This window comes from Oncorhynchus gorbuscha, linkage group LG21, assembly GCF_021184085.1.
Source record: "Oncorhynchus gorbuscha isolate QuinsamMale2020 ecotype Even-year linkage group LG21, OgorEven_v1.0, whole genome shotgun sequence".
Classification (NCBI taxonomy): Eukaryota; Metazoa; Chordata; class Actinopteri; order Salmoniformes; family Salmonidae; genus Oncorhynchus; species Oncorhynchus gorbuscha.
The window spans coordinates 37,157,120-37,183,820 of record NC_060193.1 but is presented as its reverse complement, the minus strand read 5'-3'; the positions used below and the strand labels follow the sequence as shown (position 1 = coordinate 37,183,820).

Below are 26,701 nucleotides of genomic sequence, written 5' to 3'. Positions count from 1 at the left end.
GCATTCTCTCAACCAGCTTCATGAGGTAGTCACCTGGAATGCATTTCAATTAACAGGTGTGTCTTCTTAAAAGTTAATTTGTGGAATTTCTTTCTTTCTTAATGTGTTTGAGCGTCATTTGTGTTGTGACAAGGTAGGGGTGGTATACAGAAGGTATACAAAGACTAAGTCCATATTTTGGCAAGAACAGCTCAAATAACCAAAGAGAAACAGTCCATCATTACTTTAAGACATGAAGGTCAGTCAATGCGCAAACATTTCAAGAACTTTAAAAGTTTCTTCAAGTGCAGTCCCAAAAACCAAAAAGCGCTATGATGAAACTGGCTCTCAGGAAGATCGCCACAGGACAGGATATGTTCATTAGAATAACAGCACCTCAGATTGCAGCCCAATTAGGCCTCCGTGGTCGATTTGCTGCAAAGAAATCGCTACTAAACAACACCAATAAGAAGAGACTTGCGGCCAAGATACACGAGCAAAGGACATTAGACAAGTGGAAATCTGTCCTTTGGTATGATGAGTCCAAATTTGATATTTTTGTTCCAACCGCTGTGTCTTTGTGAGACGCACATGGGGTTCCCACCGTGAAGTTGTGATGGTGCTTTGCTGATGAATGTCAGTGATTTGTTTAGAATTCAAGGCACACTTAACCAGCATGGCTACCACAGCATTCTGCAGCGGTACGCCATCCCATCTGGTTTGGGCTTAGTGGGTCTATCATTTGTTTTCAGGAGAATGACCCGACACACCTCCGGGCTGTGTAAGGGCTATTTGACCAAGAAGGAGAGTGATGAACTGCTGCAGCAGATGACCTGGCCTCCACAATCACCCGACCTCAAACCAATTGAGATGGTTTGGGATGAGTTGGACCACAGAGTGAAGGAAAAGCAGCCAACAAGTACACAGCATATGTGGGAACTCCTTCAAGACTGTTGGAAAAGCATTCCAGGTGAAGCTGGTTGAGAGAATGCCAAGAGTGTGCAAAGCTGTCATCAAGGCGAAGGGTAGCTACTTTGAGGAATCTAAAATACATTTGATTTGTTTAACATTTTTTTGGTTACTACATGATTCCATAGGTGTTATTTCATAGTTTTGATGTCTTCAACACTATTCTACAATGTAGAAAATAGTTTTTTTTTAAATAAAGAAAAACCCTTGAATGAGAAGGTGTGTCCAAACCTTTGACATACGTACGTACAAGACAGACGTACAGACAGACGTACAGACAGACAGACAGAACCTTATTTTTGTCCAGTTCATATCACTATTTTGGATGCATGTAAAACTACCTTCATTACCTGGAGTTTGGGGCCTCTCCTCCTTGATCTTGTCCTTTACCTCCAGCAGCACCTCTGTCTGCTCCAGTTTGGGCGTGAGGACAGTCCTGTCAGGCTCCAGTATGTCTGACTTGCTCTCAGAGCTCTCTGGGTCCAGAGGGAACTCAAGTTTGATCTGTGACACTCCAGCCACACGTGGGGACAGTGGTGGCTCAGGCTGGGGCCTAGGGACTGAGGAGGATGGGGGCAGAGTATATGTAGCGTCAACAGTGGGGAGTGTGTGTTCGCTTAAAGTGCTCTCTGCTTCGGCCGGCCCCTCGAAGGCCGCTTCTGGATCTACGTCGTACTGCTCCAACGGCCCTGTGAATGGTCCTTCTGGTGCTTTGTCTTTACCGAAGTCTTCCAGAGAACCATCCACTGGGTCCTTCTCCTGGGAATCCATGGGCGATATCTCCAAGGGTTCTTCAGCCTGTCCCTCCACTAGCCCTAAGGGCGTGTCCCTTTCTAAAGTCTCTTCTCCTGGCCTCTCTAGAGCCACCTGACATGACTCCACTGGAGAGCCCATTCCCATCCCATAGCAGGGCTCCTCTTGGAGAGTGTCCTCGCATGGTATACATGAGGTGTCCAGGCCCTGCTCCAGCCCCACCAGACTAGGACTGTCCACAGACATCTCCTCTTTGTCAAACTCAAAGGACACATCCCTCTCTGCCTCCCTCTCGTCGGGGCTGGGCACGTGGGCGACAGTGTCAGAGTCACTCAAATTCTCTTCTGACTGCTCGACATCACCCTGGTTGTGGTGGTGGGGGTGCAAGGTCATATGGGACAGCGACAGGTGCGGAGGGGTGGTGTAGGAAGGAAGGGGGCTGGCGGAGAGGTTTGTGTGCTCTGCAGCAGGCTCCTCCTCGCTCACGTCAATGTTCTTGAACAGCATGAAACTGGAGGGCAGCGGCTCCCCTGGGTCGCTCCGGGATGAGGCTATACCTAGGCAGTCGTCAAGCACTCCCCCTGCTCCGTCCTCCCTTCCCCCGTCTCCTGGCTGCTCCTCTGTGTCCAGGAACTCTGTATCAAGGTCTGGTGCCCCCAGGATGGGGTCGGCCTCGTTGAACATGCCCACGACATCTGCTGTGCCTGTGTGGTCAGTGCTATCCCAGGGCACCTGCAGCTCCTGTTCCAGCTCCAGCAAGGGGGCCATAAGGCCATTCTCTTCCGAGGAGCCCACCAGCACGTCGCTGCGCAGCTTGCCTGAGATGATCGGGTCCATGTCGGCCGACTGCTCGCTGGTCAGCTCCCCCTGCACACCATACGAGTTGAGCATGCTCTGGCCGCCCTGCGCTGAGTTGAAGGGGAACCCATTGAAGGCCTCCTTGGTAGACTTACCATGGAGGGAATCTGAGGCCAGGCCCTCATGCTGCAGTGATGCCAGTTCCAATGACTCATCCAGAGGGGGGCAAACCAGGAAGCCCTCCCTTGGCCCAGACACCATACCTAGGCTGCCACCGGGGCCCGTGCCCACTATCTCTGGCGGGTGACCGTGAACGTTCGGGTGAGAATGGAAGTGGATCGAAGAGGGGATGGCTTGGTGACCGTACTCCGGCGGCTGGGGAGAGTGGCATTGGCTGAGGCCTGTCTCATAGATGCAGCAGGGGTGGTGGTGCGGTGAGGGGGCCATGCCTGCGTGGTGCACACTGGGTTGGTAGCCCTGGTGATTCTCGTTCTGGACGTAGTTGCGGTGGGCCTCCAGGAAAGATAGCTGCGGGTCGTTAAGGATGTAGTAGTCAGTGCGGCTGAGGCCGTGGCGGGCCGCTCCAATCAGGAGGTCGCGGTCGTGCTTGCCACACTCCCACCACACAGGCAGGTAGAGGCTGGGCCGACACAGCTGCAGCCGCGGGCCCAGCAGTGGGTGGCGCAGCACCTGCTCTCTGACCTTGCGCAGCAGCTCGATGCGGTAGAGGGTACGTGCTGCTCGCTCCTCTGTGATGGGCTCCACAAACAGGTTGTGGTCCAGAGGCCCTGACAGACAGATGGACGGCTTACTTTCGTATAAACAGTATAATTAAAATCACACCATTGCAATGTCACTACTACAGTATAAATAATACTAATCATGTCAAATCTACCACCATGCTTTTCAAAGCACAGCTAAAATAAGCTAAATAGTGAACTATCCCTTTAAGACACATTCCTTTGGCATAGATGATTGTTAAAGGCTGAGTAAGTCGTTTTAGAAGGTTGGGACGCATTACTAACCAACAACCGTTGCAAATCCCAATAAAAATACATCACGTAATTACTTTCCTTGCTTTGTCTAACTACACTATCTTGAATATAGTAAATACGTTTTGTGGTTCAGAGTGCAGTATTTATTTAGTTTCATAAAACAAAGTACGCAAGCAAGTTTCTCACTGGCTTTAGTCAGAGGGAGTAAGTATCAAGTGCAGGGTGGTTGCCAAGAAACACGTGCCACCGGAAGGGAGTACACGTCAGCATAGCACTACAAATCCAATGACTCCAAGCTAGATTTGGGACGAACAATTAGCGTGAAAATTGGTCCCTTTCAGCCCGAGTGGTGCAGTGGTCTAAGGCATTGCATCTCAGTGCTAGAGGGGTCACTGCAGGCCCTGGTTCAATTCCAGGCTGTATCACTACCGGCCGTGATTGGGAGTCCCATAGGGCGGTGCACAATTAGCCCTGCGTCTTCCGGTTTGGGTTTGGCCAGGATAGGCAGTCATTGTAAAATAAATATTTGTTCTTAACTGGCTTGCCTAGTTAAATAAAAGGTTTAAAAAAGTCCATTTCCAGTTTGCTTATTTTTTTGTGCAGTGCGAACCCAACTGAGACCAGGTACACTTGTCATTATCCCCACACCACTAGACTACTGCAACAACATAAACCCTCACATTGATGCCACAAAAGAGAGTGTGTGTAGTTTCTGGATATTGATTAGCGATGGTCAAGGACGCACAAAAATTCCAAAGTGTGGAGTTTTTAGTTCAGATGATTTGTTTATAATATATGTGATCGTACACTTGGGAGGCAGGCCCACCCACTGGGGAACCAGTCCCAGCCAACCAGAATTGAGTTTTCCCCACAAAATACCTTTATTACAAACAGAAATACTCCTCAGCACTTTACATGTTGCATTTATATTTTTGTTCAGTGTACATTATGGCATTCCCTAGGGTGACAGATTCTGGTAACTTTCCAAAAATTCTGAGGCTATCCAGAAATCCTGGTTGGAGGATTCCTAATTTCCGGTTATTCCCTTCTTATTGCACCTTTAAGGGCAAGCTCTCTTGCATTGCCTCTTGTTGCGTCGTTACCTTCGTCCTTCCTGGTGGGCAATCTGCAGGCGGTGCGGCACATGGACACAAAGCTACTGAAGTATCTCTCCAGGCTCTCGTCGGTCTTCCTCTCCAACCGGGCAAAGGAGCGGAAAGGACTCCAGTTGAATGCTTTCTTCTCCGGGTCGTACACCACACCGAACGACGACACGGTGCGGTAGAAATCTGCTTGCTCACGCCGTGTCCACCTGCTCACAAAAAAAAAGGCCTACCATTAACCTTTGATCAGGGGGGCATGCACTGACATGTGACTGCAGTACACGGAAGCCACAAGTCAGTTGTGGGTATCATACACAAAAGCAGTCTGGTTCCAGTAAATCATTTCCCCATTGAAGTCAAATATCTTAATCCAAATAATGTTACATTAGGTCTTTGACATGCACCATCTTTTAGGGGCATAGACAATGGAACCAGTCCAATTCCTCCTCTAGCCTCTTGAAGGATATGTTTTGTGAAAGGTAAATAGTGATAGTTCCACCTAGCTTATTGGAGAGCTAGCAGGAGACATCCTCGTATTGATATAACCATGCCTTACATATCGGTGAACATAGAGGGGGGGAAGGAGCTCGGAACCGAAAGGGAATGGGACCGAGCAGCACATAACGTAGGGGATCAATGGCATCACCCACCTTTGCTCTGACATCATCACCCACCTTCTCTGCCACTCCAGGAAGAGAGGGTCAGGTTCGGCGGCAGCCACCGTGCAACGCCTAATCTCTTCCCCCAGCTGCCAGGACATCGTCCCCAGGCCTGCCCTCAGCCCTTCAGGTAGCAGGAAGTCGTGGCGCAGTGGCTCGCGCCGCATGAAGCGCTGGTAGGCCGTGATGAGGCGACGTAGCCTGGCCGTAAGGGCAGGGCCGGCCGGCCACAGAGGGCGACCCTTTAGCTCCATGCCCTCCTGGCCAAAGGTCTCCTGGACCATCTCCACTGAGAGTGTGTCTGCAAAGTAACAGCATCAGATCTATGCTTGTTAATCATATGCTTTTTATGACAAATTCTTACAATTAGGTGAAAAATATATTTTTGACAAAATTACATTACCTTCCTCGTAGAATAACCCACAGGAACACTTGCAGAAAATGAACTAGGTGGAACTTGGAGTTGGCAAAACCACTATAATCTTATGCACTCACAGATTCTCCAGTTTGTAAGGTGTTTTATGCAAAAATGCAAGCTGAAAGGTAGATGAACACTCACCTTGACCAACACTGTCATGCTTGTCCATTGCATCATTACTGGAGCTGGTTTCATCCTTTTGGAGAAAAAAATAGACGATACATCACAACTCACCCTTTTTAGATATTAAATAATTGAATCCTTCATTTTCATTTAGCCGAGTCACTCGAGAGTCCATACCTTATTATCAACCTTTTCCACTCTTCCCTCCTCCTGATTGCATTCAGGATCATCTTTCACATCATCACTTTTGCAAGCACTAAACATTAACAATCAAGATAAAGACCACAAATTTAAATCACTTGCTCCATCACCAGACTCAGCATGACCACTCAGGATTTATTAATATATTTAGGGGAACTAGATCTAGGTATTGCTGATACATTCAATTTTGGGGCTTAAAGCCATTGGTTGACATTCACATTTGTACACAGCACCTGAGATTAGGTACTGTGGATATTACTGTATGCTGTTTTTTTGGGGTCAATCCTTTAAAATGAGAATTGTGCCCTACGGTAAGGCTGGGGGTGGTTTCTTGCCTGTCAGTGAGGTCAGCCACTACCTCTCCTCCACTCTGCTCGGCTGAGAGCGCCGTGACGTCAGGCATGCCCACCCGCTCCAAGAAGCATAGCTCTGAGTCGGCCCGCATGGCATTGTATCGCTCATACCCTGAGGAGACACACCAGGAGCCAGGGTTACTGAGCGCAGATGGTGATGATGGAAGTGGCTTTAGACTAAAATGTATGATCAATTAATCAATGACCAATAACTGATATATGGTAGGCCATTAATTACCAATCCTGATCCAAGATTTACAGAGCGAGCTTCAGGCTTAAAACCTGACTCGGCTAATCGACTGATCAGCAGGACTTTTAGTTGATTCAGGTGTTTTAGTGCTGGAACCAAACTTGCACACCCTGAGATTCTCTAGGACCAAGGTTGATGTAAGATCCTTTGGAATTGATCAAATGAGGGCCTTGATAAGCAGGAGACCCCAGACTAAAGGATTACCGTGTTTGTGCACTCCTAAGAGGAGAGACTTATCCGCCTCTGCATCCCACCAGCCTGCTGGGATCTCGATGTAGTCAATATCAGGGAGTGCCACCTCCAGTTTACTGCACAGATTACACACACAAACAAATCAGCAATTTACTTTGGGCTGGTTTCCCGCTGGTTTTCCGCACAATATTGTCCTACTTCTGGATTAAAAAGCATGCTCAATGGAGAATCTGCAATGAAAGTGCTTTTGAGTACAGGAATAGGCATCATCTGGGTTCAAGGAACTAGCCCTTCATGTATCAACAAGTTCATCAGTGTATATAGGAAGTGGCATGATTAATGGGTGCCCTCATGGTGCCCACTCTGTACCTGGCATGGATGCCCTCCAGGGACTGAGCAGCAGTTTCTCCCAGGACCTCCGCCTTGAGGTAGTACAGCATCCTCACCCTCAGAAGTACCCTTGGCACAACACAACACTCGTCGTTCTGTTATTGGACACAGCAACTGTTTTACCAGGTGCAAAGTTTGCACCAGTTTTTTCAGGAAGCTAAAACATAAAACTTTAAAAAAAGAGCAAATGCAAAGTAAATCTAGCATAAAACTCCCTTGGCTTCAGCACTTCAAATCATCATTTCAAACAATCTAGATTTTGTACGTTTCTTTTCAAGCTCGACTTGAAAAGTAGATTTAACAACCTTAGGAATCCTATTAGTCAGTGGAGAACATGACGAGGTTCACCAACAGCTGAAGGTAAATTGTGAGTAATGGGGACTCACTTGTTGCAGTGCTGCTTGAGGTGTTTCTTGTAGCTGTCATCCTGTAGCACTACCTCTGGGTTGCAGTTGACAAGCCAGTCTGCATGCTTCATCTCGGGCACGCTCAGCTGGTTCTTTAGCTTCTTACCCTTGCGTCCCCTGGGCACTGGGGCGGACAGGCCTGCTTGTGGAAAGATATTGTTTGAGCAATACCAAGCAATCATCGAACATCAAGCAATCATCAGTAGCACACCAGTCCACATTAAAGCACATATTTGGGGATCAGCGTTGGAGCTATGGCTACAGTTATTTGGAGTCATCAAAGCACTCAAATTAACAAAAGGTGAGGATTGCTTTTTGTTGTTGTTATTACTTCATTGTTAAGGGATAGATGGAGTCGATACAAGATGTAGTACGAGTAGTACAAGATGCTGAGCAAGGGTTCAAGCCCCTAGGGGCCATTCAGTCAGGAATCTGCTTTATAGACCACAATGAGAAACTCTGGCACTACGAGTTGCTTTTTAGACCTTGATTATTAATTTGAGTGTTGTCAACATAACTAGCCATTTTGCCAGTCCTCTTTCCTCCACACGGCCATATGAGTGAATGGCAGCTTGTTTGGAGGGGATTTAAGTGAATCTCTCACCAGAATGGTTCTGAAGGTCTTGTTTATGGCCATCTTTGGCAGGTGTGATGAGGTCCCAGATAAAGCTCTTGATCTTGTCATCGCCCATGTAGTGACGCACACAGTAGACCAGCAGTGCCCGGCAAAGCACCTCCATGTCATGCTCAGCCAGTTGCCACTTGAAGCGCCCGTGGGTTAGGATGTCCTTCCAGCGACCCCAGCTGTGTGGACACACGCAGAGATGGAGCGGGTGGCATGAGCACAGATACACCACAAAAAAGTGTCAAGAGTCGCTGGGATACAATAAATAAATCTGTACTCCAATGTAGCCTACTGCAGTAGGCTCTCATCGAGTCCCCACCTCTCCTTGAATACCCCCAGCCAGTGCCACATACAGTTGCAGCCAAACATATTGGCACCCTTGCACTTTTCTTAAAGAATTCCATATTTTTTTTTTTTTTAAGTTTTAAAAATTGCTTACAATTTTACTTTTGAAAATTAAGACAAATGGACAAAATGACTGGCACCCCGGAGCTAGTACCTGGCTGCAGAGCCTGCATTTCTGGCCCACTTTTAAGCAGCAAACTTCTCGAATTCCTCAATGTTTGAGAGGTGCCCTCCACCAACTGCTGTTTTCAGCTCTTGCCATAGGTTATGGATGTGATTCAGATCTGGACTCTTTGCTGGTCACTCAAGAACAGTCCAGTGCTTCTTCTTGAACCATTCAAGTGTGCTTCTAATGTGTGTTTAGTTTGTTTTGTCCTGCTAGAAGACCAACCTTCAACAGAGACCTAGTTTTTGGACACTGGGCTGAACATTGCACTCCCAAAAACATTTATAATATGCAGATATCATGAGGTCTTGTAGACTTTCAAGGCCCCCAGTACGAGAGGCAGCAAAGCAACCCCACAGCATTATCGCACTTCCCCATGTTTGATTGTAGGGAGGGTGTTCATTTCTTTGAAAGCTTAAATTTGGTTGTTGGTTATAGGAAGAACCCACAAATGAAGGAGAAGATATATCCTGATTGAACTTCTCAAAACCCACCTAAACAAGCCTAAATCCTGGGAAAAAATGTTGTGGACCAATGAAACATAATTAGAGCTCTTTGGCAATACAGATCAGCTGCCGATGACCAAATGAAGCATTCAATGAAAATAACACCCTCCCTACAATCAAATATGGGGAAGTTTGATAATGCTGGTGAGTGGTGAGGAGTTGACTGAAAAGAGAGAAAGACAATAGTTGAACAGTTTTGAACAGATTAATTTCTTTAAAAATGAAGCAAGAGGGCGGCAGCTATATTTCGTTGTATTTCTTATTTTACTTTCACTTAGCTAGCAAAAGAAGCTAGTTTAGTCTACTCAAGCACCCGGCTCCAACATAGAGGGATGTTAGCTAGCTGGCTATCCAACATAGGAACTCTTAGGTGATAGGAAAAGGTGAGCAGAGAGCTCATAGACGCGAGAAGGAATTATAGCTACAACGATCAAAGTGATCATGCTGTATGACTGCTCTGAAAGTTTGCGTGTGATTGGAGGTGTATTCATTCCACCGAATCTGTTTAAGAATGTTTCTTAAAACAGAAGCAAACGGAACGAAGCAGAGATAAACATACCTGAATTTATCCAATAGAAACTCATTTGCAACTATTGGACTAATGATTACGCTCTAGATCAGCTGTATGCAGGCAAGAGTGTGCAAGGCGTTATTGAATGTGTCACTTTCTGTCAACTTAATTTCACACATTTCGACATTTGCACCTATGTTATAAACTTTCATTCATAGGCTAGGTTGTAGCAACCTCATAATGGGTATAAGGAAAATTTTAGTATCATGTAGTAGCCTAAACCTGTTGATGTTACATTGAGCTTGGTGAATGGAATATGAATGACAGTCATCCAATATGCTGTAATAGAAATAAGGCCATTCTCATTAAAAATAATAATCGTCTTCCCTCATCTTAAACGGCACCGACCACCAATGCTATGGACAGATCTGAAAACAGCAGTTGGTGGAGGGAACCCCTCAAACATTGAAGAATTACAGCAGTTTGCTGCTGAAGAGTGGGCCAAATTGCAGCACAATCAGTGAAGGATACAGGAAGTGTTTGTCTGCAAATATCTTTGGCAAAGGCTAGCTTCAAGGTGCCAATAATTTTTCCAATTTTTTAATTTTTCTAACTTAAGGTAAAATAAAATATAATTGATTCTGCAATGTTTAAAATCCCCTAACAAGGTGTGGAGACCAAAGAAATAGGATATTCTTTAAAAAAGGTCCAATGTAGCCATTTTGATCTCCATATCAAATCATTTCGGGGTAACAATTAAGTACTGAGCGGGGAGGGGAAAACTGAAAACGACCCGTTATTGGCAGTGGTTTGGAACCCTCTTTTCTATGGGTCAAAACTCCATCCCACCAAAACAGGCTGAAATTCCAGGTGTTCTTTTCAAACAGCTCTTACAATAAAAGAGCTGGACAAAACAGATAAAACACTTAAAAAATCACGTTTTGGACTGCACTGGGCCTTTAAAAATAAGTGCAGGGGTGCCAATATATTTGGCAGGGACTGTATTTGATGTACTCCACAACTAGCACACCTGATTCGACGAATGAGGGGCTTGGTGATTAGTTGACCAATTGAATCAGTTGTGCTAGTCCCGGAATATGTCAAATAAATGGTACTGACTGGGGGTTACTCAATAATATAATAATAATATATGCCATTTAGCAGACGCTTTTATCCAAAGCGACTTACAGTCATGTGTGCATACATTCTACGTATGGGTGGTCCCGGGAATCTCCGCAGTAGCCAGTAAGAGTGCGGACTAAGGTACAATTTGAGGGTACTTAAGCCAGTGAGAGAGCACTTACATTTCACAATAATAATAATAATTATTAATAATAATAATAATTATTACAGTATGGCACAGTGAAAGTGTGACTGGGGAATGTTAGATGTGATAAAATAACCCGAATATGAGCAGGTTCTTCTCGACGCGGAAGCATTCGGCGCGGAGGTAGCGTCTGTTCCTCTCGCTGAAGCGGCGGGTGCGACAGGGCCTCTCTTCTGAGTCGCTGTCCAGCTCAGAGAACTCCATCAGCTCGTCGTCTTCGAACGAGTTGTAGTGACGAGTCTGCTTCCTCACACGAGGTGTATCAATCACCAGGCTCTCCTGTGAGGGAGATTTTAGGTTTTATGGACACACAGTTCATCTAGCCGTACAGACATTATATGAACCCATGCACAGCACAGTACACACACCCCAAACACATGCCATACTGTGTACGGATGCCAAACAAATCCATGCGCAGAAAAGTCAAGATGTAGGCCTATACATAAGTGTACACAAACTGCTAAAACCACATACTCAGGCCCCAAAAAACGTACATTACTAACATACAGTTGAAGTCGGAAGATTACATACACTTAGGTTGGAGTCATTAAAACTCGTTTTTCAACCACTCCATAAATGTCTCGTTAAAAAACTATAGTTTTGGCAAGTCGGTTAAGACATCGGCTTTGTACAGACAGATTATTTCACTTATCATTCACTGTATCACAATTTCAGTGGGTCAGAATTTTACATACACTAAGCTGACTGTGCATTTATACAGCTTGGAATTTTCCGGAAAATGATGTCATGGCTTTAGAAGCTTCTGATTGACTCAAATGATGTCAATTAGCCTATTGGAGGTGTACCTGTGGACGTGTTTCAAGGCCTACCTTCAAACTCAGTGCCTCCTTGCTTGACATCATGGGGAAATCAAAAGAAATCAGCCAAGACCTCATAAAAAAATTGTAGACCTCCACAAGTCTGGTTCATACTTGGGAGCAAATTCCAAAAACCTGAAGGTACCAAGTTCATCTGTACAAACAATAGTGAGCACGTATAAACACCATGGGACCACACAGCCGTCATACCGCTCTGGAAGGAGACGTATTCTGTCGCCTAGAGATGAACATACTTTGGTGCAAAAAGTGCAAATCAATCCCAGAACAACAGCAAAGGACCTTGTGAAGATGCTGGAGGAAACAGGTACAAAAGTATCTATATCCACAGTAAAACCAATCCTATATCGACATAACCTGAAAGGCGGCTCAGCAAGGAAGAAGCAACTGTTCCAAAACTGCCATAAAAAAGCCAGACTATGGTTTGCAACTGCACATGGGGACAAAGATCGTAGTTTTTGGAGAAATGTCCTCTGGTCTGATGAAACAAAAATAGAACTGTTTTGCCATAATGACCATCTGGAAGAAAAGGGAAAAAGGAGGAAAAAGGGAGATGCTTGCAAACCGAAGAATGGGGGTGGCAGCATCATATTGTGGGGGTGCTTTGCTGCAGGAGGGACTGGTGCACTTCACAAAATAGAAAATTATGTGGATATAATTGAAGCAACATCTCAAGACATCAGTCAGGAAGTTAAAACTTGGTCGCAAATGGGTCTTCCAAATGGACTATGACCCCAAGCATACTTCCAAAGTTGTGGCAAAATAGCTTAAGGACAACAAACTCAAGGTATGGAGTGGCCATCACAAAGCCCTGACCTCAATCATATAGAAGATTTTTGGGCAGAATTGAAAAAGCGGATGTGAGCAAGGCGGCCTACAAACCTGACTCAGTTACACCAGCTCTGTCAGGAGGAATGCGCCAACTTATTGTGGGAAGCTTGTGGAAGGATACCCAAAACATTTGACACAAGTTAAACAATTTAAAGGAAATGCTACCAAATACTAATTGAGTGTATCTAAACTTCTGACCCACTGGGAATGTGATGAAAGAAAAAATAAATAATAATAATTCTCTATTATTATTCTGACATTTCACATTCTTAAAATGAAGTGGTGATCCTAACTGACCTAAAACAGGGGATTTTTACTAGGATTAAATATCAGGAATTGTGAAAAACAGTTTAAATGTATTTGGCTAAGGTGTACGTAAACTTCCCACGTCAACTGTACACACACACACCCCCCTCTCTGGGGCACAAAATACATACGCAGCACACTAACACACACATTAACACACACACTAACAAACACACACACTAACACACACACACACACACACACACACACACACACACACACACACACACACACACACACACACACACACACACACACACACACACACACACACACACACACACACACACACACACACACACACACACACACACACACACACACACACACTGCAAGCTGTAATACACACCACACAGAATTAATTAAACTGCAGCCTCTCCTCCCTCTGCTTCACATGCTGCTTTTTCCTCACTCATTAATGCAACACATCTCTTCGACAGAGTGACGAGTGCCAGATATTTAAACTGTTTCGCAAGGCCTCTTCCCCCTTCTTTTCTAGCCCGCATTCGAAGTTATCTGCAGGGACATGCGGGACCGGATATTCCCTGGTCAGGGATAACCGGTAGCCCCATAGAGCCCTTCCCTAGTTCCCCTCCCTTCCCCTTACCTTCTCTGCTTTGGAGTCAATCTCCAGCTCTGTTATTTTGGCCCATTTCTGCCAGAAGTTGGGATCGTCCAGGGAAATGTCAGTTCTGTTTCCAGAAGACACAAAGCTGGCCTGGAAATGACAAGGAAAACAAAAGCGTGCACACACATCAACCTGGCTGGATCTATGCGAGTAACATACACAGATGTGCTGAGAAACCTGTTAAGGCGTGAAATCAGACGTTGGTGAGAGTTGCATCTCCCTTTCACCACACACTCAGGGGAAACTGAAACTTGTGGTGACTGGCTAACATGTCATTCTTCCGATAGTTACAGACTACCTGGATTGTGATAGTTTTAGGATTAAGGTTTAATCTATAAGGGAGGGGTAGAGTTTACCTTGGCAAAGGTAAAACCCTTGACACTCAAACTTAAATTTCCTCATTGTAGTTGAGCACAATGTTATCAAATCTCAAACCATGACCATCCAGCAAAGTAAAAGACTAAGGTTGAAGGGTAAGGTTTATAATTGAGTTACCCTTGTCAAATGTGGAGCTCTGTCAGGATGGTGATGGTCAAGATATGGGTCAGGGGTTAATGGTCTGAGGTATAAGGGTTTACCTTGGCGAAGATGGAGCCCTTGTCCTCTGTCTGGATGGTGATGTTCTGGGTATTAGTCAGGGGTTAGAGGTCAGAGGTATAAAGGTTGGGGTTGCCTACCGTCTTGATATTGACAGTCTGGATATTAGGGTAAGGGGTTAAGAGGTCAGGGATATAAGGATCAGTGTTAACCTTGGCGAAGGTGGAGCCCTTGCCCTCTGTCTCGATGGTGATAGTTTGGGTGCGGCGCTGCAAGATCTGGTCGATGTCCTCCTCACAAAACTTGGAGCCCTCGTCCTCCTCATCCATCAGTGCGCCATACGCCCCCTTCCTCAGCAGGTCCTCCACCTCAATCTTGGTCATCTGCTGCGCCTTTAGGACACCATGCCACCCCCCCGTTAGTTGGCAGCCAATAGCAACAGCTCTCAGAGTGTCAAAGCTGACATGCATACCTATATAATGTTGGTACATGACGTAATGACGCCATATAAAATTTTGAGCAACACGTGAAACACAGCATTCCTAACCTAGCCCACAATGTCTGCTGTGTGGATCGAGCAGTCATTTGAAAGAGTAAGAACATTTCAGCGAGACAACTCAAAGGCGAAATCCATTTACGCCAAGATAATGGGATTCATTGCCCTTGACAATCAACCGTTCTCTGTTGTTGGTGATGTTGGCTTTCACCGACTGGTCAAGCACCGGTACACAATACCAAGTGCTCTATTTTTCAGATGTTGCCCTACCGGAGTTACACAGTAATAGCGTCACTGCTATTAGCTTCACGACTGACATTTGGACCAGCGATATCAGCCCCATGAGCATGCTGAGTCTGACAGCACAGTGGGTTGTCGAGGATTTCATACTGAAGAAAGTCATATTGCAGGCTCATGAATGTGCTGGTTGTCATACAGCTACTGCCATTTCAATGACATTTGAGAACATGTTTGAAACTTGGAAACATGAACCGACTAGCTAGCTCCATTCAAAAAACTGACTTGAGAAATAAGCTCATCAACTGCGCCTGCAGCAGACGTGATACCCTCGGTCATGGCATTGAAACGCCTGCTGAACATAACTGCCGACACAGGCTGTGAACAAGCGAATCGGTGGCATTCTCTCTTTACTGTGTCGCCTCGATGCTATGTACAAGGCCCGCTACTTCGATGCAGACAAGAAACAGAGTTTACGTGAAATATAACATACACAGCTGGACAAGATGGAAACAGACACAGTGATAGTGAGCACCGAGGAAGAGAGGCCACGGACACACAGAACTGAAACTTCACTGTTTGACATGTATGATGAAATCCTGGTTGAGAATGAAACTGAACAAATGAACAATTAAACAGCACAGCAATTAAGTGAAAGAAATAGGTTTTGATTATGTTTACTGGTAATGGGGACATGCGTAAATGCCAACAAAATAACTTTTTGGTTAGTGTGGTGTGTGTGTAACCTTTATTTAACTAGGCAAGTCAGTTTTTATTTACAATGACGGCCCGGACAACGCAGGGCCAAATGTGTGCCGCCCTATAGAACTCTCACATCCGTCTGTGATTGGTACAGCCTGGATTCGAACCAGGGAATGTAGTGACGCATCTTACACTGAGATGCAGCGCCTTAGACCGTTGCGTCCATGTGTGTGTGTTAACTATTTAACTGTACTAGAATGCTTAAAAAGGCTGCTAAAATTGTAAATATCGAATTTGTTATTTTTCCGCAGTTCATATGTGGTATTCGGGAACCTTGGGATGTCCCTTCAATCGAATACAGCAGTTCTTAGCCTTAGGGTCCATGCTATTTGGGAACCTTGGGATGTCCATACCTCAAGTATAAATGTAAAATGGTTACGTTTAGTGTCAGTTTAGGGTAAGGACATCCCAAGGATTCCGGATCGCAGTGACTGTTCATAGAGTGAGAGAGTAGCACGGTATTTGAGAGCTCGGCGGAGACACAGACATTCATTTAATTATTTATTTTTTTCAAGCTGCAGAAGCGATTTTCGCATGTCTGCCCAGATAGTTTCCTTAGAGGCGCTTAAAATAATTACCAAGATGTCCTTGATCCAATTGAGGAGTAAGTAGGCTATATTTAAGTTGTGATATGGTAAGGAAATATTTAGGCCTACTGTGTTAAGGCACATTTGGTTTATTTGAAAATATTTTTTTGTACATAATGATTTGTTAACGTATTGTCGAAAGTACGTAGGCAATATTATTTACTGTGTAGATAGCGGAGTAGGCAAGTGTACAATAACGTCATTTAATGTGCTCAAATTATTTATTTAACGGATGAATTTAATTGTAAATGAGAATACACACGTGGTGCTATAGGATATAAATATTTTACATTGTAATACATTACCCCGACATGCCATTGGGTGATGGAGCTATGGGTTTATTTTCCACTGTCACTAGGCCGATACAGTCACACTCAAACTGAGACGGGGATTGTGAGGTTCTGTGTTATGCACTATAGTCGTTACCATATCATATGTGATTGAATATTATTTTCTGTTGCCTTGTGTGGGTGTATGTGTTATGCAACATAGCTGACTTGAGACATTGTTAAGAACTCAAACTTAACAATAACAGAAACCAGATATGTGATAACAGTATCTAGGGAATGAGCACATAGATACTCTACACAGCAACAGATACATCTATCAACTGGATAGCCCGGGGGCTGGTACCAGCTCGTACGCCAACAATCAACGATAGGCTGGGTGAGTCTAAACCACGCCCAGTCTCTACTCTGTGACAGGCCGGTTCGGAAGCAGGATTTACCTCTGTTCAAATAACAACAGAATGCAGCAAGTGACTGAAGAAAGAAAATATTAGTTTGCATCCCTGTTTGTTACATTACAGCCTTATTCTAAATCAAATTTTCTTCAGCAATCTACACACAATATCCCACCTCGAAATTGAGCTCAGATGCATCCTGTTTTCATTGACCATCCTTGAGATGTTTCTACAACTTGATTGGAGTCCACCTAGTAAATTCAATTGATTGGACATGATTTGGAAAGGCACACACCTGTCGATACAAGGTCCCACAGTTGACTATGCATGTCAGAGCAAATATCAAGCCATGAGGTTGAAGGAATTGTCCGTTGAGCTCCGAGACAGGATTGTGTCAAGGCACAGATCTGGGGAAGGGTACCAAAACATTTCTGCAGCATTGACGGTCCCCAAGAACACGGTGGCCTCCATCATTTTCAAAATGGAAGAAGTTTGGAACCACCAAGACTCTTCCTAGAGCTGGCCACCCGGCCAAACTGAGCAATCGGGGGAGAAGGGCCTTGGTCAGAGAGGTGACCGAGAAACCGATAGTCACTCTGGCAGAGCTCCAGAGTTTCTCTGTGGAGATGGGAGAACCTTCCAGGAGGACAACAATCTTTGCAGAACGCCGCCAATCAGGCCTTTATGGTGGAGTGGCCAGGCGGAAGCCACTCCTCAGTAAAAGGCACATGACAGCCCGCTAGAGTTTGCCAAAAGGCACCGAAAGAGAGACAGACCATGACAAACAAGATTCTCTGGTCTGATGAAACCAAGGTTCAACTCTTTGGCCTGAATGCCAAGCGTCACATCTGGAGGAAACCTGGCACCATCTCTACGGTGAAGGATGGTGATTGCAACATCATGCGTTGGGGATGTTTTTCAGTGGCAGGGACTGGGAGACTAGTCAGGATTAGGGGAAAGATGAACGGAGCAAAGTACAGAGAGTTCCTTGATGAAAACCAACTCCAGAGCGCTCAGGACCTCAGACTGGGGCAAAGGTTCACCTTCCAACAGGACAACGACCCCAAGCACACAGCCAAGACAACGCAGGAGTGGCTTCGAGACAAGTCTTGGAATGGTCTTGAGTGGCCCAGCCAGATCCCAGGCTTGAACCAGATCAAACATCTCTGGAGACTTGAAAATAGCTGTGCGGCGACGCCCCCCATCCAGCCTGACAGAGCTTTGGAGGGTCTGTAGAAAATAATGGGAGAAACTCCCCAAATACAGGTATGCCAAACTTGTAGAGTCATATCCAAGAAGACTCAAGGCTGTAATCACTGTCAAAGGTGCTTTAACAAAGTACAGAGTCCTTATGTAAATGTGATATTTCGGTGACATTTTTAATACAGTGCTCAAAAAAATAAAGGGAACACTTAAACAACACAATGTAACTCCAAGTCAATCACACTTCTGTGAAATCAAACTGTCCACTTAGGAAGCAAGACTGATTGACAATACATTTCACATGCTGTTGTGCAAATGGAATACATTTACATTTAAGTCATTTAGCAGACGCTCTTATCCAGAGCGACTTACAAATTGGTGCATTCACCTTATGACATCCAGTGGAACAGTCACTTTACAATAGTGCATCTAAATCTTAAAGGGGGGGTGAGAAGGATTACTTATCCTATCCTAGGTATTCCTTAAAGAGGTGGGGTTTCAGGTGTCTCCGGAAGGTGGTGATTGACTCCGCTGTCCTGGCGTCGTGAGGGAGTTTGTTCCACCATTGGGGGGCCAGAGCAGCGAACAGTTTTGACTGGGCTGAGCGGGAACTGTACTTCCTCAGTGGTAGGGAGGCGAGCAGGCCAGAGGTGGATGAACGCAGTGCCCTTGTTTGGGTGTAGGGCCTGATCAGAGCCTGGAGGTACTGAGGTGCCGTTCCCCTCACAGCTCCGTAGGCAAGCACCATCGTCTTGTAGCGGATGCGAGCTTCAACTGGAAGCCAGTGGAGAGAACGGAGGAGCGGGGTGACGTGAGAGAACTTGGGAAGGTTGAACACCAGACGGGCTGCGGCGTTCTGGATGAGTTGTAGGGGTTTAATGGCACAGGTAGGGAGCCCAGCCAACAGCGAGTTGCAGTAATCCAGACGGGAGATGACAAGTGCCTGGATTAGGACCTGCGCCGCTTCCTGTGTGAGGCAGGGTCGTACTCTGCGGATGTTGTAGAGCATGAACCTACAGGAACGGGTAGTTGAGAACGACAGGGTGTTGTCCAGGATCACGACAAGGTTCTTAGCGCTCTGGGAGGAGGACACAATGGAGTTGTCAACCGTGATGGCGAGATCATGGAACGGGCAGTCCTTCCCCGGGAGGAAGAGCAGCTCCGTCTTGCCGAGGTTCAGATTGAGGTGGTGATCCGTCATCCACACTGATATGTCTGCCAGACATGCAGAGATGCGATTCGCCACCTGGTCATCAGAAGGGGGAAAGGAGAAGATTAATTGTGTGTCGTCTGCATAGCAATGATAGGAGAGACCATGTGAGGTTATGACAGAGCCAAGTGACTTGGTGTATAGCGAGAATAGGAGAGGGCCTAGAACAGAGCCCTGGGGGACACCAGTGGTGAGAGCGCGTGGTGAGGAGACAGATTCTCGCCACGCCACCTGGTAGGAGCGACCTGTCAGGTAGGACGCAATCCAAGCGTGGGCCGCGCCGGAGATGCCCAACTCGGAGAGGGTGGAGAGGAGGATCTGATGGTTCACAGTATCGAAGGCAGCCGATAGGTCTAGAAGGATGAGAGCAGAGGAGAGAGAGTTAGCTTTAGCAGTGCGGAGCGCCTCCGTGATACAGAGAAGAGCAGTCTCAGTTGAATGACTAGTCTTGAAACCTGACTGATTTGGATCAAGAAGGTCATTCTGAGAGAGATAGCGGGAGAGCTGGCCAAGGACGGCACGTTCAAGAGTTTTGGAGAGAAAAGAAAGAAGGGATACTGGTCTGTAGTTGTTGACATCGGAGGGATCGAGTGTAGGTTTTTTCAGAAGGGGTGCAACTCTCGCTCTCTTGAAGACGGAAGGGACGTAGCCAGCGGTCAGGGATGAGTTGATGAGCGAGGTGAGGTAAGGGAGAAGGTCTCCGGAAATGGTCTGGAGAAGAGAGGAGGGGATAGGGTCAAGCGGGCAGGTTGTTGGGCGGCCGGCCGTCACAAGACGCGAGATTTCATCTGGAGAGAGAGGGGAGAAAGAGGTCAGAGCACAGGGTAGGGCAGTGTGAGCAGAACCAGCGGTGTCGTTTGACTTAGCAAACGAGGATCGGATGTCGTCGACCTTCTTTTCAAAATGGTTGACGAAGTCATCTGCAGAGAGGGAGGAGGAGGGGGAGGGGGAGGAGGATTTAGGAGGGAGGAGAAGGTGGCAAAGAGCTTCCTAGGGTTAGAGGCAGATGCTTGGAATTTAGCGTGGTAGAAAGTGGCTTTAGCAGCAGAGACAGATGAGGAAAATGTAGAGAGGAGGGAGTGAAAGGATGCCAGGTCCGCAGGGAGGCGAGTTTTCCTCCATTTCCGCTCGGCTGCCCGGAGCCCTGTTCTGTGAGCTCGCAATGAGTCATCGAGCCACGGAGCGGGAGGGGAGGACCGAGCCGGCCTGGAGGATAGGGGACATAGAGTCAAAGGATGCAGAAAGGGAGGAGAGGAGGGTTGAGGAGGCAGAATCAGGAGATAGGTTGGAGAAGGTTTGAGCAGAGGGAAGAGATGATAGGATGGAAGAGGAGAGAGTAGCGGGGGAGAGAGAGCGAAGGTTGGGACGGCGCGATACCATCCGAGTAGGGGCAGTGTGTGAGGTGTTGGATGAGAGCGAGAGGGAAAAGGATACAAGGTAGTGGTCGGAGACTTGGAGGGGAGTTGCAATGAGGTTAGTGGAAGAACAGCATCTAGTAAAGATGAGGTCGAGCGTATTGCCTGCCTTGTGAGTAGGGGGGGAAGGTGAGAGGGTGAGGTCAAAAGAGGAGAGGAGTGGAAAGAAGGAGGCAGAGAGGAATGAGTCAAAGGTAGACGTGGGGAGGTTAAAGTCGCCCAGAACTGTGAGAGGTGAGCCGTCCTCAGGAAAGGAGCTTATCAAGGCATCAAGCTCATTGATGAAGTCTCCGAGGGAACCTGGAGGGCGATAAATGATAAGGATGTTAAGCTTGAAAGGGCTGGTAACTGTGACAGCATGGAATTCAAAGGAGGCGATAGACAGATGGGTAAGGGGAGAAAGAGAGAATGACCACTTGGGAGAGATGAGGATCCCGGTGCCACCACCCCGCTGACCAGAAGCTCTCGGGGTGTGCGAGAACACGTGGGCGGACGAAGAGAGAGCAGTAGGAGTAGCAGTGTTGTCTGTGGTGATCCATGTTTCCGTCAGTGCCAAGAAGTCGAGGGACTGGAGGGAGGCATAGGCTGAGATGAACTCTGCCTTGTTGGCCGCAGATCGGCAGTTCCAGAGGCTACCGGAGACCTGGAACTCCACGTGGGTTGTGCGCGCTGGGACCACCAGATTAGGGTGGCCGCGGCCACGCGGTGTGGAGCGTTTGTATGGTCTGTGCAGAGAGGAGAGAACAGGGATAGACAGACACATAGTTGACAGGCTACAGAAGAGGCTACGCTAATGCAAAAGAGATTGGAATGACAAGTGGACTACACGTCTCGAATGTTCAGAAAGTTAAGCTTACGTAGCAAGAATCTTATTGACTAAAATGATTAAAATGCTACAGTACTGCTGAAGTAGGCTAGCTGGCAGTGGCTGCGTTGTTGACTTTGTAGGCTAGCTGGCAGTGGCTGCGTTGTTGACACTACACTAATCAAGTCGTTCCGTTGAGTGTAATAGTTTCTACAGTGCTGCTATTCGGGGGCTAGCTGGCTAGCTAAACAGTGTTGATTACGTTACGTTGCGTTAAAAGAACGACAATAGCTGGCTAGCTAACCTAGAAAATCGCTCTAGACTACACAATTATCTTTGATACAAAGACGGCTATGTAGCTAGCTATGTAGCTAGCTACGATCAAACAAATCAAACCGTTGTACTGTAATGAAATGAAATGAAAATGTGATACTACCTGTGAATGCGACCGGGTTATTGAGTTCTATACGGAAGATGTTGGCTAGCTGTTGGCTAGCTAGCAGAGTCTCCTACGTTAAGGACGACAAGTAGCTGGCTAGCTAACCTCGGTAAATTAAGATAATCACTCTAAGACTACACACTCTAAACTACACAATTATCTTGGATACGAAGACAGCAAAGACAGCTATGTAGCTAGCTAACACTACACTAATCAAGTTGTTCAGTTGAGTGTAATAGTTTCTACAGTGCTGCTAATCGGTGGACGTTTGCTAGCTGGCTAGCTGCTGGGCAGAGCAGTGAAGACTACGTTAGGACGACGAAATACGATAATTACGCAATTATCTTTGATACAAAGACGGCTATGTAGCTAGCTAAGAAGAACTTGCTAAGATTAGACAAATCAAACCGTTGTACTATAATGAAATGTAATGAAATGTAATGAAAAAGTTATACTACCTGCGGAGCGAAGTGCCGATGCGACCGCTCGCTCCAACCCGGAAGTAGTTGAGCGAGGTGGAAATTATAGGCAATTAGCAAGACACCCCCAATAAAGGAGTGGTTCTGCAGGTGATAACCACAGACCACTTCTCAGTTCCTATGCTTCCTGGCTGATGTTTTGGTCACTTTTGAATGCTGGTGGTGCTTTCACTCTAGTGGTAACATGAGACAACCTACACAAGTGGCTCAGGTAGTGCAGCTCATCCAGGATGGCACATCAATACGAGCTGTGGCAAGAGGGTTTGCTGTGTCTGTCAGCGTAGTGTCCAGAGCATGGAGCCACTACCAGGAGACAGGCTAGTACATCAGGAGACGTGGAGGAGGCCGTAGGAGGGAAACAACCCAGCAGCAGGACCGTTACCTCCGCCTTTGTGCAAGGAGGAGCAGGAGGAGCACTGCCAGAGCCCTGCAAAATGACCTCCAGCAGGCATGTGCATGTGTCTGCTCAAACGGTCAGAAACAGACTCCATGGGGGGGGTATGAGGGCCCGACGTCCACAGGTGGGGGTTGTGCTTACAGCTCAACACCGTGCAGGACGTTTGGCATTTGCCAGAGAACACCAAGATTGGCAAATTCGCCACTGGCGCCCTGTGCTCTTCACAGATGAAAGCAGGTTCACACTGAGCACATGTGACAAACGTGACAGTCTGGAGACGCGGTGGAGAACGTTCTGCTGCCAGGAACATCCTCCAGCATGACCGGTTTGGCGGTGGGTCAGTCATGATGTGGGGTGGCATTTCTTTGGGGAGCCGCACAGCCCTCCATGTGCTCGCCAGAGGTAGCCTGACTGCCATTAGGTACCGAGATGAGATCCTCAGACCCCTTGTGAGACCATATGCTGGTGCGGTTGACCCTGGGTTCCTCCTAATGCAAGACAATGCTAGACCTCATGTGGCTGGAGTGTGTCAGCAGTTCCTGCAAGAGGAAGGCATTGATGCTATGGACTGGCCCGCCCGTTCCCCAGACCTGAATTCAATTGAGCACATCTGGGACATCATGTCTCGCTCCATCCACCAACGCCACGTTGCACCACAGACTGTCCAGGAGTTGGCGGATGCTTTAGTCCAGGTCTGGGAGGAGATCCCTCAGGAGACCATCTGCCACCTCATCAGGAGCATGCCCAGGCGTTGTAGGGAGGTCATACAGGCACAAGGAGGCCACACACACTACTGAGCCTCATTTTGACTTGTTTTAAGTACATAACATCAAAGTTGGATCAGCCTGTAGTGTAGTTTTCCACTTTAATTTTGAGTGTGACTCCAAATCCAGACCTCCATGGGTTGATAAATTTGATCTCCATTGATCATTTTTGTGTGATTTTGTTGTCAGCACATTCAACTATGTAAAGTAAAAAGTATTTAATAAGAATATTTCATTTATTCAGATCTAGGCAGTGTTATTTTAGTGTTCCCTTTATTTTTTTGAGCAGTGTACATTTGCAGGAATTTCTAAAAACCTGTTTTTGCTTTGTCATGTAGATTAATGAGGGGGGAATTTTCTTAATGAATTTTAGAACAAGGCTGTAACGTAACAAAATGTGGAAAAAGTAAATGCAATGTACGTGAATTTGTTGCAATACTTTTGGTCCCCTAATTTGGGTAGATTATGTACAAAAAGTTCTGTAATTTCTCATCGGTTCACCTTCAACTTAAAAAATGAATCATTTCAATGAGCCAAAGCAACAACAAAAAATATGTCGCTGTCCCAATACCTTTGGAGCTCACTGTATACAAAGACAATCCAGAAGTCATCCTTCATAGTATAACCTAGTCCTAGATCTGTTTGTGCTGGCATGACGATGGGACGATGAAAATAGGAGTTGGCAAGACAGCACAAACATATGGGACCAGGCGATCATAGCAGTCACTCACCCCATTGAGGCTGCCCTTTCGATTAATGTCCTGCAGCACAGCCTTGTCTAGACCCAGCTTCAAACTGGCTTTATCAAACATCTCCCTCTCATAGGAGTTCCTGGTGATCAGCCTGTACACTTTCACTGCTTTACTCTGGCCGATGCGGTGGCAGCGAGCTTGGGCCTGGCAGGGACACAAACAGAGCAGTTTCACACACACGGCTTGAAACAGTTACTTTACACTGTCATTCAAAGTTTAAAGTACACTGAAATGCCTTTCTTGCAAGCACTAAATACATCAACGCAGTAATCAATATCAATGTAGTACAAAAAAAAAGTAGAATAAAAATATGAACATTGTGTGAGTAATATTTTTCCTTTATACCATTTCATACTGCATGCCCACATGAAATAGCTATTATACCATTTCATAACGTATGAAATTGTATCCAAAGTAGTGAGTGCATACACATACAGTGGTGTACCCAGAGGGAATCAAACCAATAATCCTGACATTGCAAGCGCCATTCACTATCAACTGAGCCACACGGGACAACATGAAAGCATGAAATCAGGAAATGAGTATAACACTTCTTAGTCCAGTACTAGGTTTTTAGTCCAGTACTAGGTTTTTAGTCCAGTACTAGGTTTTTAGTCCAGGACTAGGTTTAGTCAAGGTCCGGAAAGTGGTGCTGAACTTTGTGTTGTCTAACCTGTAGGTCGTTCTGGGGGTTCCAGTCCGAGTCGAAGATGATGCAGGTGTCTGCAGCGGTCAGGTTGATGCCCAGGCCCCCAGCACGGGTACACAGCAGGAACACAAAGCGGTCCGAGTCCACCTTACAGAATCTGTCGATCGCTGCCTGGCGCAGGTTACCCCTCACTCTGCCGTCGATGCGCTCATAGGTGTACCTAGAACCAGACATATAACTTATGAACATACTGTAGCAACATCAACCGAACGACCTCGTCAAGAGGTTCGGATCTCTTAGCGTAACGGTGAAGGTGTTGGGCTGACAGTCTCTGGAACCAGGTTTGAGTACTGGTCGGGCTACCCCCGAATTCGCTACAATACATACAGTACATATTATGTATTCAAACATATTCATTCATACTGTGTTTTCATTTAGATGTTTTTGTTGTTGCAATATTCATATTGTATCTCCAATTAAAATGCTTGGTCACCTCTTACACTGTATATTCTAGTTAAAATCTCCTACGGATCATAGATATCCTGTAAAAATGTGTGTCTAACACAGATTTATCATTATGTTATAAAATCACAGCCATTAATATTGATATACACATGTGTCTTTCCTGTTGTTCTTGGAACTGTCCAGCAAAATCATATATTTTTCCCAACTTGATAAACTCAACACAATTGCAGTCTTGGTCCGACTCTTTTTAGACTAGAGCTGAGGCTGAGGGGGATTGTGATGTGCGCACACAGAGCAGAGCTTGAGCCCAGTCCAGCAACCCCAGACCCATCCCCAGCCACGTTCTCAACTCTATCCTCAGCCCCAACCTAACCTCCTCTGGATGAGGTAGTCCTCCAGGATGTCCAGGCAGCGCACCATCTGGGAGAAGACCAGCACCTTGTGGCCGCCAGCAATCAGCTTTGGCAGCAGCTTGTCAATAAGCACCAGCTTCCCCGCTGCCTGAATCATGGCCTGGAGCTGGAAGTCCCAAGCATCAGGGCTCTGGGTTTTCCTGAAGCTATCCAGGATCTTCTCCTCCGCACCTAGACATGTCCAGAGAAGATAAGGGAGAAAAAAGGTCTACTTAAAATGCATTGTAGAGAACCTTGTGAAGGTCAGAGAAAATCGGTATGAAGCCATTTCCATAAAGTCAGGGTGGAATAAAACTGAGTCCATATATAAAGGACTCTACAGGACTATGGATGCTAGAAGGAATACAGGTCAGGTCACGAGCCGTCAACTCGTTTTATAATTAACCTGTTTGTGGTAGGGGGCAACATTTCTACCCAAACTGAACTGCCTCCTACTCTGTCACAGATCCTAATATATGCATATTATTATTAGTATTGGATAGAAAACACTTTGATGTTTCTAAAACTGTTTGAATCATGTCTGTGAGTATAACAGAATTTATTTAGCAGGCGAAACCCTGAGGACAAACCATTCAGATTTTTCTTTTTTTAAGTCACTGTCTTTTCAATACGTTTTCATGGGGAATCCAGAATTCTAATAGACTTTCCTGCAGTTCCTACCGCTTCCACTGGATGTCACCAGTTTGTAGAAATTGGTTGAGGTTTTTCCTTTGTGTAATGAAGACGTACCACAGCTCA

At 46.2% G+C, this 26,701-nt stretch overlaps 1 protein-coding gene across 7 annotated transcripts in view; it reads right to left on the bottom strand.

Annotated features, from left to right (window-relative positions):
• LOC124008509 (chromodomain-helicase-DNA-binding protein 6-like) overlaps positions 1-26,701 on the bottom strand; it is a 115,471-nt gene that overhangs the window by 11,613 nt on the left and 77,157 nt on the right. For 6 of the 7 annotated variants that reach the window (XR_006834108.1, XM_046319829.1, XM_046319827.1 and 3 more), the window contains 16 exons: positions 25,924-26,134; positions 25,110-25,305; positions 24,416-24,580; positions 14,421-14,600; positions 13,651-13,761; positions 11,147-11,349; positions 8,195-8,394; positions 7,570-7,729; positions 7,163-7,252; positions 6,806-6,909; positions 6,334-6,463; positions 5,975-6,053; positions 5,816-5,870; positions 5,248-5,557; positions 4,598-4,806; positions 1,299-3,287 (listed from right to left, as the gene is read on the bottom strand). Coding sequence is in view for 6 of the 7 variants with exons in the window: in XM_046319829.1 (XP_046175785.1) it covers positions 1,299-3,287; positions 4,598-4,806; positions 5,248-5,557; positions 5,816-5,870; positions 5,975-6,053; positions 6,334-6,463; positions 6,806-6,909; positions 7,163-7,252; positions 7,570-7,729; positions 8,195-8,394; positions 11,147-11,349; positions 13,651-13,761; positions 14,421-14,600; positions 24,416-24,580; positions 25,110-25,305; positions 25,924-26,134 (4,392 nt within the window). In the remaining variant the exon portion in view is untranslated. The remainder of the gene's footprint in view (positions 1-1,298; positions 3,288-4,597; positions 4,807-5,247; positions 5,558-5,815; positions 5,871-5,974; positions 6,054-6,333; positions 6,464-6,805; positions 6,910-7,162; positions 7,253-7,569; positions 7,730-8,194; positions 8,395-11,146; positions 11,350-13,650; positions 13,762-14,420; positions 14,601-24,415; positions 24,581-25,109; positions 25,306-25,923; positions 26,135-26,701) is intronic. The other variant, XM_046319834.1, reaches the window with a different exon arrangement.